General features: G+C 42.2%; 1 protein-coding gene across 12 annotated transcripts in view; it reads right to left on the bottom strand.

The window, feature by feature from the left end:
• Positions 1-20,850, bottom strand: part of MACROD2 (MACRO domain containing 2) — an 847,154-nt gene that overhangs the window by 811,773 nt on the left and 14,531 nt on the right. For all 12 annotated transcript variants that reach the window (XM_021389946.1, XM_021389947.1, XM_021389948.1 and 9 more), the window contains exon 3: positions 10,124-10,231. In XM_021389946.1, the coding sequence (XP_021245621.1) occupies positions 10,124-10,231 (108 nt within the window). The remainder of the gene's footprint in view (positions 1-10,123; positions 10,232-20,850) is intronic.

Below are 20,850 nucleotides of genomic sequence, written 5' to 3'. Positions count from 1 at the left end.
AACGTGGCAGAGATGCTGCAAAGCTACACTGCTAAGCTCTGCTCCCTGGCTCAGAGCCTGGTTTGAGTCAGGTGATGCCAACACAAAGAAAGAAAGAGGAGAAGCCAGATCTAACTGAAACCCGCAAGCGCCGAGAAAGATGGGAACCAAAACCTCATGCTCCGTTTCTGACAGGAATACAGAGATGTGCCCCCACCTGAAAACATCCCTCTGTGATGTCAGTGAATTCACTTTGGATTTGGGGTTTGTTTTGGGTGGGTGGGTGGGTGGTTTTTTGTGGTTTTTTTTTTTGTTGTTTGTTTGGTTTTTTAAATTTAACCTCTTGCTGCTGTTGGGACTGGTCTAAAGCTGTGAACTACTGACTGAAAGCTCTGGGCTCTAAGCCCTGCCGACACATCAAATCTGGGCCTCCTCAGCAGATTCATCTTTGCCAGAAATGAGGTGCAAGACAGGGATATTTCAACTGTGCCCCAATAGCCTTAATGCCAATCCCTCCTCTCTCTGAAAGCCTGAAGTTTGTCATCATGCAGCAAACATCTCTTAAGTCCTGAGTTATCTGTCCAAGGAGTGAAAGGAAAAGTAACTGCAGTGTCTGTTCCAGCTCAGCCCCAGCGCAAACTCAGTTGCTTTACTTTGAATTTAATATCCAAACAAAATTGAAAATCCTCACGAAACCTCAGAAATACATTGTGCATAAATTCTGGATTCTGCTACTATACTTAATGTAGTTTGGAGAATTCAGTGGGTAAAATCCACCATTTTTCACTGACTATTCATGAACTCACTATAAAACAATTTTAAGTTCAGAAAGACTAATATCAGTACTTGGATTTGCAGAAGTTCAGAATTAGTCAAGCAGAGACGTGGACCGTACTGCTTAACGCAATCACTGCAAAGCGAACTGAAACCAACAGGATGAAAAGGCAACCAGTTTCTTTAAGAGGAAAAGAAATACACCACAAATTCTTAGCGACGTAAAGGAAATGGATTGCCAGTTATTATCATCTAACATATTAAGTCATTGGGAAGACTTACGTTCCTCCATAAGCTGATGTGAGGCAGTTGAAAGCAATAGCACATCTTTCTGAAATAAAAGTTATTTCCGATGACAAGAGTATAGCTCTCTTGAAAAAGCAATATGCTTCACACTTTAAATTTAAAAGCATTTCTTATGCCCTTAAAAGCAGATTTGAAATGCAAGAAGTTCTAAATACAAACCCAGTGCGGCTGACAACCATCTTTTTGAAACAGCCTGCAACTAGGTACACCAGATAAGAACTACTTCCATTTATTACTATATAGGATCCAACTGTAAAGCATGAAAGGTGCTATGGAGGCATATTTAAGTGATTCATATTGTACACCGGATTGAAGTTATTGCAGCATAGGCGCACAAGTGACAGGAGGGAGAAGGAGCAGTAATCCAAAGAAGTCTGAATCAATACTTTTCACAGACAATAGGCAGTAGGAGCCCTGGGGTTTGAGGCATCACCACTGAAACCACCACAGAATAAGGGTCATTACAACGTAGCTCCTAAAAGAGCTGAGTAATTCCTTCCTTATGAGACTCCTGCCCTAGAGGCAGCCTGGAGAATGGCCAGCATGCAGGGGAGAAGGAGCCAGGCCTTACTGGTTCCTCTGCAGCCACCAGGCCACGCCAAGGAGAAGGCATCCAACAAACAAAGGTGCACAGCACACCCCTCTCTCAGCTACTTGAGCATGTTGTGCAAACCACAGTGCAGTCAGGAGATATTAAAAGTCATGTTTGAACGTTCTTGTCATCTCAAAGCATAAACTCCACAGGAGTCAGAGATGTACTGCTCATCACAGCACCGTTCTGGAGGAGGCAAAGGAATCCACCACATTTTCAGTACTATATTTAAAATAGGCCCTGCATACAACCCAACACATTTCACAACTCTGAACAACAGCATATAAACGCACAGGTGTCTCAGCATTATTGCACATATTGCAAACACTCACTGGCATGCTTCACTAACAGGCAAATACTGCTTTTGCAAACCTCCACTGCGCTCTGATATACACATTTACAGCTGCAGTCACCACCTGCAGTGACTGTGACAGTGGGTCACACAGAAGAGGGCTGGAGTCTAGGTTTAAAAGCCAGGCCACACTCTTAGCAGCAATCTTGAAGGGACAGATGCTTCAATTCTGAAGAAAAGCAGCTTCTGCTTTTGCAACATCGCATGGAAATTTCCTTCTTCTGCCAGAAGAGTCTGTTTCCAGCAGCCATAGGTCAAAATCAGGCCTAGCCTGCACCTTGGAGTCCGTAATTATGTATGTAACAAGTGATCAAAGCTATGCTTAAAGTGACTAATAGTCCTAAAAGGTTTCCCAAAATTTACAGCAAATAGCAAAACACTAGAGAAACAAACAACTAGAAATTAAAGGGTGGAAGACAAGGCATCCGTCTTCTGCTCGGCAGCCATAAAAATTAAGCCAGAGCAGTGCCTCCTGGCAAAGGGGAAGGAAGAGGAGACTGGCAGGGTCCCTAACACAGCAGCATTTTTCAACATCAATGCTCATTACAACTTTTAGCAAGCAGCTAACCTGTTCTCGGAGCGTACCACTGAGACGAGATAAACCTGAAGTTCAGTTGCTCTGATCAGAGCATGTTTTCCCTTATTCAATTTAAGAGCCTATGTTTAATGGGATTAAGATTTGCATAGAAATACTAATTCCCATGCTAACACTACAGCATTACTTAGCTCAACGTGATGTCAGCCAGTGTACAATCCGTGCAAATCCAGAGCCTAGTCCATCTCAATGACTTTATAGTTATAAATGCTAATAAAGAGCAAACAGGTTCACACGGACAGAGGGATGAAGAGACTATATTAGCACAACATGCACAATCTCAGCCCACCAGCCAGCCACCTGCCCAGATTCTGGAGGCATTGCAGAGGAGAATTCTGTGTCCTGTCAGCTTTCAGTAACTGGAATCTTGATTATTTTACTTATTTAAACGCAAAGAGTTGAAAAAAACACCACTCTGCATGCGTATCTTAACTCAGAACATACTGTGGCAACTATCGGCTTAAAAAATCCTTCACATAATCCCAAGTCCTGATTAGAAGTGGATTTAATATTATGAAACAAAGCATAATGATGCAATAAGATCTCAGCTAGCTCCTTACACATCCATCACACCACTGAAGATGACAATCCCACCGGCAGATGCAGGACAGAACAGGCTGAAAGCAAGGTCCTTCCTAAACATACTCCTCTGTGAAGTAAGAGATGCTTAAGGTTCTTCCAAACCACATCAGTCTCACATTCTCTTTCAAACACCCATTAAATACATGTAATGGAGCAGACATTTAATAAGTGCAAGCCATACCAGTAACGCATCCAAGAAGCAACCTTAGAATACATGCATTGTTTCTTCTGCTTAAGTCATTACTGATTCGATGTCCAAGAAAAATTAAGGTAGAGCAGCAAGTGGCTTCCCAATAACAGTAGAGCTATTGCCACCTGCTGTCAGAAAGCACTCATGGCACTCCTCGCATGTCTCATTTGCAAGACAGACAGACATCCAGCTTTACCAGTGTTTTGTTTGTATGTCAGTAGGTTTTTCCTCCAGAAGGAATGTACAGAAGAATTGCAGAGTAATTACAGCATGAAGGATCAATAAACATAGTGGTGTGACATGTAGTAAAGTCCACATTCTAATCCCAGAATACAGGAAACAAGGATTTTCAGTTACCATTACCTCAAAACACGGTGAATAAAAAGCAGCAGTGTCATGAGACAGAGAACCTAAAGGTGGGACAGATCGGAGACCTGGCACGTGACACCCTGTCACTACTGCCTGTAACAATCACAGCCGGCAACCTGCATCTCCAGCAGAGCCCTCCCAGCTCTGCCCTGCTCCACTACATGCAGCTTGTCAACTGCCAGCCACCCTGTTTCAGAAAGTATCAACAAGAAGTTACTAGAGATGTTTCCTCTGTATTCACACAGCACTCAGGCAGTTTGTTTAGTTAACCTGTTTTAACACGCAAAAATATCAGCATCATTTATACAGATGATCCTTTCGTCACGAGCTCTAGAAATAATATGAGACTGAATGGGCTCGACAATTGAAGCACAGAGAAATAAGAACACTGTACTGGTTTCAGTAAGCACATAGATAGTGCCCTGAAAGCACTACCTACTTTAAGATCAAGCTGTTCACTAAATACGTGTGCTATAGACCATCAGGTTAGATCAGGTCCCTAAAATGCCTCTTACCTTGCCCACTTTATGTTAGGTTACCAGAAAACTCTCAAGCTATGCTGAATCCAGCCAGAGGAGACACTTGCCCACCTGACTCTGTGCCAGAGTATTCTGATATTCTGCACCCCCACCTCATTCCACTGCCTGGAAGGACAAACAACATTGCTTTCAACCTCAACTTGCTTTGACAGAAGCCCCTGCCTCATTCCACAGTCTGTTAGCACAGGGAGCCTTTCAGTTAAGTGCCTTTGCCCCATGGAAAGTACATCTTTTCCCTACTGATTTTTTTTTGTGGCTGAGCCCTGGCATCCCGCTGCCTGTTAACATGAAGCACCTGCCTGTCTGCAGTGCCTGGCCGTGTGGCAGGCTGCAGGCAGTGCTTCTCTCACAGGTCTCACCTCTTCCCTCCATCCCCTGGCACAGTGCAGGCAGGGGGACGCTGGGGCCGTGCCTGAGGAACAGCTGCACGCACAACTCATCTCTGCTCGTTAAGGGATGCCGTTGGAAACAAGCTTGTAGGATGCACAGCACACAGAAGATGAGAATTTCCTTCGCGTCACAAAGTTCTGATTTAAGTACAGTCAGGTTGTCAAAGTGATCGGGTGAGCAACGCACCTGACAAACACAGGCAGTACAAAAATTAACCAACCGAACGCATCCTCCACATTACAGCTTATTTCCTTTTTGAAACTGAAGTTCTGGAGTGCTGGTGCCAGCTAGGATACAACGCTGAGGGACACAACGGCAAGATCTTCCAGGCTCTGCTTTCTTTGCAGTTTCTGCCATCACAACCAAAACACTGATACAGCAAATCAGCACACAACTCTCACACCGCATTAATTTTAAAGAGAAAACAACACTTCTTTTTTCTTTTTAAACTGTTTGCAGTCCATTCCCTTCAGCCTCAAGCACTCCGGTGTGTAGTAGTAGGCCCTATTTTTCTGCAGTGCATTTCTGAGTCAGTCTCCCCAACATTAAAGTCCTTGTCACATCCTGAGAGTAAAAGTCGTTTCACCAAGACAACAGTAACACTAACCCACCTTAATGAAATGGCACCTCTAGATACACTTCCCTTTGGTTACACTCTCCTGATCACTGTTACTTGGGACACATTTCTAGTTTTCTGCCAAACAGTGCTATAGTAAAGAGAAGAACTACAGTGAAATCAGATTAAACAGCAGCAGTTCAACCACGTCTACTGCTCACGTGAAACATTCAGCACATGTGTTGCAGAAAGCAGTAAGGAACTTATCCACAGATGTCAGGATTATTGAGAGTGACTGATTCCAGCAATGATTTGTGTTGATTTTCTGTTGAATAAATGGGAAATACATAAATGAATCTGGGATTATATACGTGTAATCGCACCAACTGTAATTTAACCTGAGAAACCTTCGATTAACCCCTCAGGTTGGTCACACTTAAGATGAAAACCAAACTAACATTTAGAAGCAGTATTAGCTCTATTCCCCTGAGGAAATAACAGAAGTGCAAGGTACATAAGCAGATGCCAGCTGACTTTGTGATTTCAGAGCAAGTTCCCAGTTCTCCTATCTGAATACTGTAGATAAAACAAGATGCACTTTAAAAACCATGCTACTAGAATCAGACTCAATAAGAAGCGTCCATTGTGATTATTTATGTGCTTAGCTCCAGTTGAAAAATTAGTGCTAATAAATGCAAATTTTCCATGCAAAAATCCTAAAAGTAACTTACGGGTGCAGGGAATGAGTATACACGTGATGCTACTACAGGGCCCGCTACCAACTCACATGCCTTCCTAACATTCAGACAGAGCACTGCTGAAGTAATTTCTACTTCAGAAGCTGCAAGATGAAAACTTTGCTTGATAAATTAAGTTGGCAAATGAAACAGATTAGCAATCAGCGAAATTGCCTGGTGTCAGATCTGCTCCAGATTTGAGATCATCCTTTCTTCCCCACCTGTTCATTAAGCACCAAGTTCAAGGCAACTACAGCTATTGACTGCACATTAACAAGCTGTTTATGTGGGATGGCATGGTTCAGCCGCTGGCTGTAACTACACATTGGTTTAAGCATAGCTCAGCAATAACGTATTCAGTTCGCACCTTCTATGTGTGGTACTTCTACTTCATGTGTAATGTGAGGCAGGAGAGAAACGTGATGCCTCAAAAATCAAGTGATCAAATTATACCTTAAGGTCAAGAGTCCAGAAGAAACACCAGTTGAGGAAATTAAGAAATACATTAGGGCTAGAGTAAAATATTTTAACGTGGTTCTGAAGGCAAAAGCTTCAGAAAAGGGAGGAAAAGCATCTTCCAACAGGAAGAGCTGAGACTTGGTAGGACAATGAGAATTTCCCAGTTGGACACGACTCCAGTGCCAGGACAAGGACATGCAGCAGGACAAGTGCTTCAAACCCTAAATTTCCTGAAAGACTCAGATGTAAGTTGCTTCCTGGCCTGCTTTCCGACTAGAAAAGAGATATAAGAAGTTCGATTATTTTCTTCACTAACCCTCCTTGCTATTTATCAGACTAAGATTTTTACTTACCATTTGTTCTCTCAAAATGAGAAACAACATCCCCTTTAAAAGGCACTAGCTTTTCCACCAGATTTGGGAGAATTAGGGGAGATTCTATTGCTTGAGCACAGTTCACTGAAGGGAGTAACCTCATTGCTCTAATTGTAGCAACTGGCTATTTGCTAATATGCAAATAATACTACAGACTTATTAACAAAAAGCAACTTGATTAGAGAAAGGATGTTCTTTTTTTCCTGGATATGAAAGATTTTTCTTCTCAGTACCATAGTTTTGTACCTCTAAGAACATTTTTCAAAGCTAATAATTAACACTTCTTGTAGTGTTCTGCAAGTCATGCCCCTTCCCAATCAAATAAAAAAAGAATAATCCTTCCCCCCTCATACTCCTCCATAATTTTCTCCTCTTGCTCTTGCTCCTAGTAAATCTAACTCACAAGCACATTAATATACATTGTCTTATCTTACAACTTGACAGTAAGATTTAACAGGTAACAAGTAAATTTATGTGAGGCCAGCAGTGATGAACTGCTATTTAATATACATGACTACACAGCCACATATAAAAACACCCACTTTCAAAATGCAGCTCCTGTATCTACTTCAAATTAAGCACCTACCACATTATAATAGTATAAATAGCAAAAGTACTATTACCTCCCCAAATATTCATTAAAAAAGATACAGAATCGCAGGGGTTGGAAGGGACCTCCAGAGAACATTGAGTCCAGCTTCCCTACAATAGGTCACACAGGTAGGCATTCAGACAGGCCTTGAATATCTCCATAGAAGGAGACTCCACCACCTCTCTGGACAGCCCGTTCCAGTGCTCCAGCACCCTTACCATAAAGAAGACCTTCCGCATGATTGTATGGAACTTCCTATATGCAAGTTTCAGGCCATTGCTCTTGTCCTATTGCTATGCATCACTGAAAAGAGCCTGGCCTCATCCATTTGGCTCCCACCTCCCTTTAGATATTTATGAACATTAATCAGATCCCCTCTCAGTCTTCTCTCAGAAGGGAGAAGCCTTCCTCACAAGGGAGATGCTCCAGGCCCTTGATCATCTTTGTGGCCCTCCACTGTACTCCTTCTAGGAGATCCCTGTCTGTTCTGAACTGGGAAGCCCAGAATAGATACTCCTTAGCTGATACTACAAATAATTCTGAATTTATCTTTAAGTCTTACTGATGCTTCTGCTGCTTATTTCTGTTTTTTGGATTAGCTAGTCTATATAAAGAAAACCCACATCAGAAGAAGCCTAAAAGTGAACAGAGTAAGCTCCACGTTTTCAGTTTTCCAACAGCCCCCAGAAATGTTAGTCAAAATTAGCATTACTACATTAGGCCTACTTAAGTCATGAGACCTTCTTAATATCCCACTGCCCATGCTTCGGATACATAGAGGCAGCAGCCAAGCAGAGATAGAAGGAAGCAACTTGTTCAGAGCCAAGATTCAAGTTCCACATAATGGAGAGTATAATACTTGAAGACTAAAAAAGACAAGACTAAAACTATGATTTTTATACATATCTCCATAGAATCCTTTAAAAAAAGGAAGGAAGATAGGAAATTAACTTAACAAGATGCTCAAGGAAAAACATTAAGTTAAACTAATACCTGCCTGCAATACAATCACTGACAAGGACATTTTAGAGAACCATTCTGCAAGAATAACATGTTCACAGTGGTACACAATTGAGAATGGTTTTAGCTAAATGTCACATCATCTCCCTTCTTCAGGTACCTCTCAGTCACTCTGCAACTCAGTTGTGCTGTAGAAGCCAGAAAACATCCTCGCTCTGGTCACAGATGATTTCTGAACTAGGACTGTAAAGTTTTTGACGTTCCACAAAGAAAGCATGAAAAAACCCTCTAAGTCAAGAAAAGCAAGCCATTTCCATTCCAAAACTAATCTGCAGCCAGTTCCAATCTGCAATTCAAGGGAGCTCCATGAATAAGGAGAACCTACATATATAATAAATAAATAAAGTAAGCAAACACTGACCCACTGTAGAATAATAAAGGAAAGAATTCAGCAAAAGCACTGTTGGAAATACCATCTTGAAAGAATAAAGAAAAAATTATCTAACTAAAGCTTCAGAGCCTTCACTACACAGGGAGATGCCACACAGATGCTACTGTAGTCTGTTATTTAGACAGGCTTTTGTGCATCAGTAAACTACAAGATTATTAGAAACTTTTGCTTGCTAATACCATCTTTTCTTGTTGCAGTTCCAAAACACATTTTAAAGTAACTGACTGATTCTACTTGTACTCCAGTAAACCCACTAACTTGACTCCACTGTGAAGTGAGGAACAATGCAGAGAAAAAAATACCAAGCAATCCAAGAGCACGGGCAGCCCATGCTGCATGGGCATACTCTTTACAGACATGAGCTCCAGCATCTCCATATAGCTTTATACTGTTGTAGGCAAGCACAGCAATTTGACCAGCACAACTTTGAGGACCTCTGCACTTTGTTACAGAGAAAAACACAGTATGTTTCCTTCCAATAAATAACACCAACAATTAGTTCTTGCAAATGGATCAGTATTCCCAACAATTAATGACAACACCAAGCAGATACCAAGGAAAAAAAGCAAACAGCCTGAAGACACAGAAACCATGCCCCCTTGGGGGTGGGGAGTGGAGCCAAGATTTGAGGGGTGGGAATGGGGGAAAAATCTTCCCACAGTGTTTCTCAAGTAGCCAAATTAGATCATTATAACCCAATAGACGAAGAGAGGAATTGCATAAGCTTTTTCTTTCCTCTAATTATTTTCATCTTTTTTTCATCACAAGAAGATGCTACGCGCATCTCTTCACTTCAGACACTAAACCAGAAGAGGTCTTAAAACATTTAGAGCTCCACAGGTAATGACAAAAATTTGAAAGATACAATCTCCCTTCAAGAAAGCAAACATCCAAAGCATGAAAAACAGTATGTCACTTTTCCTACCATCTTACTGTTAAAAGATTTTCACATTATCTAGCCTTCAAATGGCTCAATTTATAATCAGACTGGAATGTACTGCAGTAACTCAGTATTGAAGTGCAGCTTTCTGCCAATATCAAGAGTGAACTCTCAGCTATTCAAGCTAAGTAAAAAAAAAATAGACACAAGATCATTATTTTTTTCTTAGTGACTGTGGTATTCAAGTTCCACAATAATCCTTGTCATAATAAAGGCACACAAGATGAAGAGAGGGAATACAGAGAAATCAGGAACAAAGCATGCTGAGTTTCCAACAGGTTTCCACAGGACATAGCAATTTTCTGTAACTTTCCAGAGTTCAAGCTTGCCACGTGGATATCCCTGCAATGAAGACTTTCAAGCCACGACAACATTTAGCCACCTACCTGCATTGACAATGGCATCAACCTCGAGCAGCGTGATGTCACCTCTGTACAGAGACACTTTCTCGCTCAGACTTCTCTTCCCCTGCACATCTTCTTTAGCATTGTCACCTACAAAAACATGGGATACAGCAGGTCATCAGCATGGCAGCAAGACTAAGATGTTTAGAGCAGGCACCATTAGCCCTGGTTACAGGCCTGCCATGGGACAGTGACACGTCCTGGTTTAGCCTCACTAATGCAGCAACAGCCCATGGCATCTCCCTGCTGACCCTGGGAGCAGCACAGCCTTCACCCAAACACTGCTGGCCTAAAGAATAGTATACACACATGATTTTCAGAGATACATCCACCCAATGAGTTTCCTTCAGTCACTAGGGTATAAAATGACAGAAACCAGGAAGAAATAGCTAAGATCATCCTCCCACTTGAAGCAATAAGTTATCCAACCTAGAACTATTCAGGATCTGCCTGGAAGTGTGTGAACAAGCATCCTGCCAGCAGAACCAGAATTCAGAAAGGGTCCTGAAAGTAGGCAACGGGGAGAAGAAAAACCTAAACAGAAACACCAGTAATTTAAACTCAGAATTTTGACACCTTCAACTGCTCCACTAAGCAGAGGTAGAAAACTCCACATACATTAGCTTTTAAATGATTCCTTGCCAAACAGTGTTATAATAGCTCCCTTATTCTGGTACACTCTTAGTTTTTGCATCAGAACTCACTTCACTAGTCTCAGAATCCATCTGTAAAGTAGCTCACTTAGCTCCAATACTTCCACACGTATATACTACTCAGTAAGTATAACTGAGTCTTGCATTGTAAGAAACTCAAATAATTAGCAAAGTTGTAAGGTGAGAAAAGGAAAGATTGCTTAACTTCCTTTGTTTTTTGAAAATTACTTCCGTCCATCACAATGAAGAGGCCTGAGTTCATATATTGACCACAAACAGAACTACAGAACTGGAACTCCTGAAGAAACATCTAAGTGCAAAACAGCTTTCAGTTCTCAGAACAAGTATTTACTTTTTAGTAAAATAAACTCAAGGAAAAATATAGTGAGATGATGAAAGCAATTCAAAGGAGTCTGACCCTCTAGTTTTCTGATTTACCTTCATTTTAATCAACTTCCACAAATCAGACGATATCTGCTCAAATTCACCTGCATTATAAGCAACCACAAATAGAAATAACTTGTGTTTATTTTAGATATTGATTTAACTTCAGCACAAACAACTTGTATCCAAAGTCATCATTTCTTTCAGCCACTCCAACATATTGCATGCTTCTAGCTTGGATCAGCTACGCACAAAATCCATGCAACCTCCAGGAAAAGACACATTGCCACTATGACTTACATGAGTTCAGGACTACCTTTATGGTACAAGTGTGTATGTTCAATAATTTCATTCCCTTATTCCTATTGCCCCTTTGCCCCTGTGCATTCACCAGAACAAGTAGTATTTCTGTTTAAGGGGTACTAAAGTTTTTATATCCTATTAAGAATCTTTTTATCATAACCAAACAAACATTATACTGTTCATCCTCTTTTCCACATAAGGTAAGCATTGCAGCTAGCTGCTGAGTCATATTAAAATAAAAAAAAAATCAACCTCTGACTCATTTACAGAGCATGACTTATCACTTGCTTTCCTGTAAACCACATTCTATTAGCAAGCAGGACAGTTTTCTTCCCTATCCTTCCCTAGTGAACGTTCCATTGCCAAACGCAAGACCATAGCCCACCACATGCCAAAATACTGCAACACAAGATAACATCAAATCAAACACCTAGAATTCTCCAAACCAAACCATTTCAAGTTTATTAGCAAGCGCATTTTGGATGACAGGGTTATTTGTGCCAATACCACACAGAATAAAGAAAAACAAAACACAACACCATGAAGAGCCACAAAGAGAGCAAGTAACACAGAATATAAACGCTAATTCTCATTATTACTGATCTCTGGGTCAGAAGCAGAGCACAGATATCTCTTCCTTTGCCAATTTGTCAGCAAGGTCCGTAACTCTTGTAAGATGCCACACAACGCAATCACTGCCTCCCGATCTTCTGTCCCACACAGCCATCACACTCACCTCTAGTTCTCACTCTTCACAAGTGAAGAATACTAGACACTATCAAGACTTCTTCCTCTCAGGAAAGCATTAGTAAATTCACTACCTCATGAGCAAAAAGATCCAGAACACTGCACCTAGATGATCTACCACAGCCTCTTCAGCAAGTCCCTTACCTGCCCCACAGCTCCTGGCCACTTGTAATACAGCTCAGCACTAAATGCACATGCTGCCTCATACATCTGAGGCAGATTACCCTTACTTCTTTCCTTTAAAAAAAATCTGCTATCAGAGTGGATTTCAGCTTTCACTATTTCATGGCGGTTGTTGCAGAAAGATGCTTAATTCTGTTGGGAGCCCTGGAGAGCCAAGTCTCATTCACAGTCAAGGACACTTGACAAGTCTACTAATACACCTCTGATTAAAAGAGTAACCCCAGCATAATACAAGTAGTCACATTGCCATCTGCCAGGTCTCTGGGATTGGCAGACAGGTTTTCCAAACGAAGTCAAACTGATATCTTACTGGGGACATTTTCTTCTCCTCTAAAATAGCCATCTTGGCAAGCACAACGAGGTCATTCCCGGCGATTACAGAACTCACTTCTCACTTTTGTCTCCTATCTCTTCCTTGACCATACACATTTTTGTCTGCTCTGCAGGGTGATGCTGAATCTCAAATTTGTGATTAAGAATGATGCACGGTCCTCAAATATGCCCACAAAATTCATCTGTTGCAGTTAGTGCACTGTACCTCAGCAAGGACAAGCCAGCAGTCGCAAGGCACTCCTTTTTCCACAAAGGACATGCAGCACGTGCAATACTAACACACTGATAGAAATCCAAGCAGTGACAGACCTACCTTGCACTTATAACAATTATTTCTTGCTCTAAAGAAAATGCTGTACGTACAGCCTCTAGAAATTAATCCTCTGAAGTGGTTGCTATGTAACACCAGTCTTCAGCACAAGGGAACACCCTTTAGTGATGCTCATGATACCTGCTTAAAAGACAGAGCAGATAGGCAGCTGTGTCCATAACCCACGAAACATCCCTGGGAAGCATGTGGAGAGAAGACAGCCTGCTCTCAAACTTTCAAGTCTGCCTCAACTCTGTTTGTCCAGAATGCATCCTGAAGGCAGAACAGTTGGAAAGCCAGGAACATTCAGACATATCCCAGTCCTAAAAAACTATTACAAAGTCCACCTCTTAGATGTACCAGAGATTCCAAGACCAGAAATCTGTTCCTTTTGGTCCATGACTGGGAGCGTGAGAAGCTCTCAGGACAAAAAGAGTCAACAGAGTGTAAAGACTAAACTTCAGCATGATAAAGCTTCTGCTTTATTTGGGCCCTTATCATTATGCACTCCCAGTGAGACCTTCATCGTGAAGTCAGTTCTCACCAACTTCGTCCTTCTTCTGCGGTGTTCTGAGCCACACCTGCCGTACCTACACTTGAAGACTGCACATCAACAAGATGCAATGTAGAGTCATAGAAGAGTAATAACTCACCTATTCACATTTATAGCTGCCCAATCTCACAGACGTGAGAACAAAAAACCTCACAAACACAAGCCAACAAACATCCAGACACCCACAGCTTGTGAACCTGAGAAAAAGAAGATTTTGACTTAACTCTGTGACTGCACCTTCACTCTTACGTCTTGACGTGAAGTGAAACCAAACCCCTGCACTGCAAAATAGCCCCTCAGATTAAAAGTGAAGACCACCTTTAAGGTTTCAGTAGTAGAAAGTATAAATGTGTTAGAAAACACTACATGTTTGGGGACTGTTTTTTTGTATAGAATCACAGAATCAGCAAGGTTGGAAAAGGCCTACAAGAGCACCCACTTCAACATCCAAGTCAAGTAAATCTTACAAGGTATGCTCACGTGAAGGCTGGATATCTGATTTCTGGTGATACAACCCCAGAGCCATCCCCAGTGACCACTTAATGCCACCTTCACCTCTGGAGTAAACCCTAATTAGATCAAGACCTTCAGCTAAGGGCACCAGCAATGCTCTGCCTCCAGCAGCTTGTACTGCCATTTGTAACTTTCAGGCACAGATGAATTCTAAGAACTAATTGACATACAACATCATTAAGCAGGAGGTAAGCGGAATATTCACAAACTTCTCAAGAGAGACAAGGTGTAAAACTGCTTCACACGCATGCCAACAACCTGCACGTACACAAGCACATAAAATAAATCTCAACATGAAATCAACAAACAAGATTAAAATTTCAAGTGTCTACTTGGTCTACTTGCCACTTTCTCCTGACCTGTACAATCTTCAAACTTTTCTTCTCTGCCTGCCTCTCTCAAATTCAAGTCTTAACCCACACATGTTCAACTCACAGCCTGCAAGCAACATGCAGCATCAAGCTGCAATCAGACATTCAACCCAAAAATCTGATCAAGCCTCAGGACCAGACTTTTCTAAGACCTCCCTTAGCAGAGAAAGATATCCCTTGCTTCACAATCACACCTTATTCATGTCACTGTTTTATGGCAGTATGTACATCTATGAACAACTACGGTCAAGGATGAAGCGCTCAGAGTAAAGCAACATCAAAAATCTCTGACGAACACCTGAGAGCTCACAGAGAATTGCAGCTGCTGCTGACAAACCAGCCTGATGCATTACTGTCAACAAGACAGGGTCACTTATCCCACTGGTTTTATGCTTTTGTTGACGTTTCATTTTTATGTTTTAATAAAAAAATGATTCAAACGAGTTTTGTTACTTATATACAGTAAGTATATATTTTATGAGGACTGCTCTGAAAGTAAAGCTTCTATTTTACGATGTTGCCCCACACCATCAGAGGCGGATGTTGGTGGTACAGCAGTAGAGGCTGAACCTCCCCACCAATATGCTATTACATTTGGCTGCTGTGTGACAGATGGCAGCAGAGGGGCACTCTGACAGAATGGCACCTGACATGGAAATGTGGATGAAGGAAAGGGGGTGGAACTGAATTCCTCCATGTGGAAAAAAATTACATCCATTGACACTTGCTGAACACTGATGGAGAGCAAACAGTGGACGTGAGCAGAGTGAGGGGAAAGGGCTGCATTTCAGCTGTAGCAACACCAGCTCACCTCCACTGATGCAGGTATTTGCAAGCACAGCGTGCAGGCTCTCATTCATCCCTGGCAAAAATGCACAGCAGTGAGTGTTGAAAAACAGCGTTTTGTAGCTGAGAATGTGCTCTATCAAACAGTGTTATTATGGTTTTTGTATCAGCTATATTTTCAATGGAAATAGGAGGCATTACTTTGGGAGCAACCTACATATATGTGACACAAGATCATCCCCTCTTTACTCATTGCAGCCCAGGCAAACCAGAAGGTTAGACAGTCGTGTCTTAACTCCTTGTCCAGGCTGATTTTTACAGAGAAAAACTGCTAGGGAAATCTAGCAAAATAATGAAAAACATCCATTCTGCTCCCAAAGAAACAAAACTGCTTCTGACAGGTTCTTGGCAGTACCAGGCAAAGCATTTGCAGACAGACCAATAGTCACACACAGAAAGAAGAACAGCACTCACCCAGCTTGTGAAGGTGCTCTCTGGCTGCGCAGCACTCCCTCTCAGGAGGCAGCCTAGGTCCAAGAGTTGTTCTCCCTTCTGTGCCTGGCCCTGATATGAGCCCAGGGGGGGCTCCACTCTGAGTCCACCCCTTATGGCCACCTGGGGAGCACAGGTGCACACAATTTGCCTGTGCTCCCTGGGCAGCCACGGCCCTTCACCAGGTGCTCAATCACCAGTTCAAGCCAGGACCTGACAGTTCCCCTACAAAATCAAATACAGAAGAAACGCAAAAATAAAGACAGTGTTTTTAGGGGGCTTGTTTGTTCTTGAGTTTCTGGGTTTTTTGTGTTTTGTTTTTTTTTTTTTTAATCTCAGTAGTGCCAATAGGTCTACTGTAAGTCCCACTGGAAAATGAAGTGAATGATCATGAGAAGTGACCTCACTAAATCCTTGCGTTTACATGCATGAAAGGTAGAGTTGATCCTGTCACATCTTTCCCAAAAATCACTTGTTTAGGTTATTTTTAAAAGGCACACAGCAGCAGAGAGAGCACAAACACTCTAGGCTCCGCTCTTGCACCCACCTCAGCCTCAGGAATGTATGACATTGGAAAATCTTCATAAATGCTAGGCACCATGTGTCCCACCAGCATTTCCCCTTATGTCCACCGCAGCATCCTCTAACCTTCTGGTTACTCAACTCTATTTCCCCAAGCTTTTTCACCTTTCACATCCTTTGGACCTTTAACCAAGCTCACAACATCTCTGAGCTCTTTCTATCCACACCTTTCCCCAGGTCTGAAGCGTACCAAAGCAAACAGGCAGTCCTGTCCCTCTGCTTCACTTGCACCTCCTCCTACTTTGCATCTGAGTTCCAGCACTCACGTGCAGCTTGCACTTGTTCCAGCCAAAACCAACGTACTAGACCTACTGAACAAGAACCACGCACTGAAAGAAAGCGTGAGAACTATTTCAGAACTAGGAGGAGAAAGAACTTCCAGAAGAGCTCACTAGAGGGAGCCCCCATCAAGGGCATGAACATCAACCTGCCTTTTTTTCCTTTCCTTTTTCCTCTCTCTCCACCCTTTATTTTTAAACCCTAGTACTTTTTTTTCCTGGATTCCCCCCTCCCGCCTCAAGTATTCCCTCCCTGTCCTCCATCTCAAAGTAATTAGTATTTCAATTCAAGTTCAGAAGAACGTCACAGGTAATGCATGTTGATTAACAGCTGTGCTGATAGCGTGACCTATTTAATCCCTTCTCTTCACTTTAGTAGGATGGGATTTTGACTTTTAGTACACTTTAAAGTATCTTAATTTTCAAAACAGTCTCAGACATCCAGTTACAGAAATCCCTACAGCAATAACGAGGAGCTTGCAACCAAAAGGAGAAAAACACACAGCTGGAAGAGCTGTTAAAAACATATGGTAATTTTTCAACTATTTGCTAACGAAAGAGTTGAGTACACACATGGTGGTAAAAATAGTTATTAAAGATCCATAATATAGTAATACCTTTGGCAAAAGAAGGCTCTTGGCACCGCATGAGCAAAAGCAGATATGACAAGAAATTAAAGAAGGAAGAAGTGAAAAGGATTTACTGCTGCTCATCTCAAAAGCCTAAGGTATTTAAATGAAGTTTTGCTTAATAAATTGAATTTATCAGTATTTTCCTCTATTTCATAAAAAATAAGGAAGAAATTTTTTACTGTGAGAGTAGTGAGGCACTGGAACAGGTTGCCCTGTGAGGTTGTGGATGCCCCCTCCCTGGAAGCATTCAAGGCCAGGCTGGATGGGGCTGTGAGCAACCTGGTCTAGAGGGAGGTGTCCCTGTCTAGAGCAGGGGGTTGGAACCAGGTGATCTTAAAGGTCCCTTCCAACCCAAACCATTCTATGAATAAGAGCAACAGAGTGAACTGCAAGCAACAAAACTGAAAAAGGGAAAGTTTCATCACTTACAAACAGCCGTAGAATTTGCTTCTGAAGGAAATAACTCATTTCCAAGAAAAGAAAAAATTTGTCTGTTATTTCATCAGTGCTACAACAGCTACTCACGGAAATGTGTATTCCCACAATGCTTCTCTTACAGCAACCTATAACAGGATTTGCAGCCGGTGCCGGGAACGGACCTGCGCCAGGAACAGGAACTCCAACACCAAGCCAAGCAGAGGCAGACCCTTCCCCTCCCAGCAGAACTCCCAGCAAAAGGCTGGATTAGGACACTACTCCACTTCTCACGGGCAGCTGAAAAATCAAAGCAGCATCTGACCAAAGGAAAAGGTCCAGCAACCGTCCTACGAGATATTCTGCATTCTTTTCTTCAATGCTTCCCCCTCTCCCCCAAGGCTTTGCTTTACAAATGTCGTGTACAGATTAAAAATGACAACCTATCAGCGATTACTAACCTCACATTTAACACAGCTTTCCATTCCATTTGTTTCTGCATATGCTTACAGAGCTTTTGAAAAGACAGATTGTAAGATCTGTTACATTACGTGCCTGCTTTCACTCCTACTAACAGTGGATGATTGTACAGGAAAGGCAATTGCTTATTTAAATCAAGAATTATTTCCACGTGTTTCATCATCTTGGGAAAGCACTCACAGATGCACTACAGTACTTCAGATTTGTAGTACAGATTTGCTCTAGCAGTTCTTGGACTTCAGCACCATCGCAACCTGAGCACAAGGAAGAAACATCTGTTGCAGACAAATCACTATCCACCTAGCCAAAAAGGCTGCACAACATGCAAGTCAAAGGCACCAGGACTTTCTCTGACACTTCTCTGCCAATATGCTCAGTTTCAGCTAATTACAAAGAGGTATCATCGGATTAGCCAAGGATCATAGCCAAGTGCTAGTGGGGCACACAGATCACAGACAGGTGAGGTTGAACGGGACCTCCTGAGACTGTCTGCTTGACACCCCCTGCTCAGAACAGGTTGCTCAGGACCCCATCCAGTTGGGTTTTAAATATCTCCAAGGATGGAGACCCCACAAACTCTCCCTGTTCCAGGTGCAACCCTCACAGTAAGCGCTTTGTTGTTTTCTGACAGAATTTCCTCTTTCCAGTAGAGATCGCATCTTCTTGCCCTGCCACTGTGCACTGCTGGAAAGCCCAGAGCTACCTTTTGTCTTCTTTATGCCCTTCTGTCATGTTTACAAATATTGCTAATATCCCATCTGGGAGCTGACTCCTGCAGGCTAGATCCCAGCTCTCTCAGTCTCTCCTTGTAGAGAAGATGCTCCAGCCCTTTGACCATCTCTATCACCCACCTAGTGCATCAACCGCAATTCCCACTTCCTCAGTGTTCAGCAATGTGCAGTGGTTGTACTCTGCCCCGACTTCCAGTCCAGGTTGTTACGATGCCTCCCATTCAGGGCTTTTCTGGAAGTATTAAATAACTCCAGTTAAGTGAACATCACCTGGTGTCCACTGGTTATCTAAGGAGCCCACATCCAATGAACTACATCTTAATTGAGCTCAGCAGTGCTGCAAACACACCCCTCTGAAGGGATACTGCAAAAGGCTCAGAAGTAACCCATTTGATCTGTGTTAACATAAAATTGCCAGCAGCCCAGGAACAGGTTTGTAAATAAGAGCCTCTACTTTTCAGCCATATGATGGAACTGGAAGTCACTGAGAGCTATGTTACACATTAGAGAGAGTGGTATACCATAAGAACTGATTAAAAATGAGAGCCATACAGTGCTCGTGCACAACACCATTATTCTGGTGTAACAAAGCTCTTGGGTAGTTCACGCAGTGTTACATTCCTACCTTTTCCTCAGTCTACCCCACGCAGTTCTGTATGTCCCCAAAATAAAAACAAGACAGAGGAGAAAACAGCCCTATGAGAAGAGGAAGGTGAAAGAACACAGGGGCTGGCCCTTTTCCTCAGCTTTCAGGGAAACCGGGGAAGACATTGTATGGAATGCAATAACCAAGAACAAACTTTGAGAAAGCAGTAGTAACAGTGAGAACAAGAAACTGAATACATACCCAATCCGCATTTGTTATACAACGTGCTCTGCAGGGACACGCAGTTGTCAATTCATAAATCAAAGTCTCTTCACCTCAGTGGCATACACAGTGCCAGAGCAAAGATGCAACGTAAGTAGGCTGAGGCCCTAGGGTATTTGTGTGTTTACTTGGAGAGTCAGCACACAGCTGCTAAGCTTGCTTCTCTGGCTTGAGATTTCACTAGCTAGGGTCCATAGGCATGGCTGCCACTTCAGTTGAAACCCAGAAGGAGCTGTGCTTTGCATATTTAAAGAAACTCACTCAATCACTGCCTTGTTTTTTTAATGTGAGCCTTCAGAGGGATTCAAGGCTTTGTGACAATATATTGGAATAACAGTGCTGTTGGATGGCATATTTATTAAGTTCTTGCCTAAGCCTGATGATCAGTACCTGGATCCAAGGGATAGCAGGAACTTTGAAACACAAATTCTTCTTCCAGAACATCAGTGTGAGCTCAGCTGAAGGATGGTAGGTCATCAGCCAAGGTCACGTGGAGACAAGAACCACACCGCACCACCACCTACAATTCAATTCCCACTTCTAATCTCTCTCTACAACAGGCAGCATGCAGTTGACGGTGGAAGGTCAAAAACAGAGAAAAACATATGTTTTTAGATCACTGCTTATGGTCTCTGAGAAACACGTTGATGCTTTTTTTTCCCCCTCAAATAAAGCTGAAAGACCACAGGTGATGGTTCTTTGTCAGGTTCCTTCAAAGACAAAGCAGATCACCTTAACTACAAGGTTCGTGCCTTGATAACATCACTATATTCATAGTACTAACATGTCTAAATTACTCTAGGATCTCCCAAGATAACCTGCACCCAAAACCTATACTACCAGCAGCACAGTATTCCTTCACTCAACTTCAGAAATTCACTGGAGAAAAAGAAAAAAAAAAAAAGAATGTATTTTTATGTGTAACCAGGTGTTAGGACTTCAGCAGGAGCATCTATTTTATTTACCATGAGGGATAAACCCCTTTTTAGTAGGCGTACGCAGCACATGCAGCATCAAGCAGAATTTAAATAAGCTTATAGCATGCAATCATAGATTCATTAGCTTTTTAAGCAGAGAAATTTTACTCTACATTCTG

Source organism: Numida meleagris, chromosome 3 (genome assembly GCF_002078875.1).
Source record: "Numida meleagris isolate 19003 breed g44 Domestic line chromosome 3, NumMel1.0, whole genome shotgun sequence".
Classification (NCBI taxonomy): Eukaryota; Metazoa; Chordata; class Aves; order Galliformes; family Numididae; genus Numida; species Numida meleagris.
This window is presented reverse-complemented; position numbering and strand designations above follow the sequence as displayed.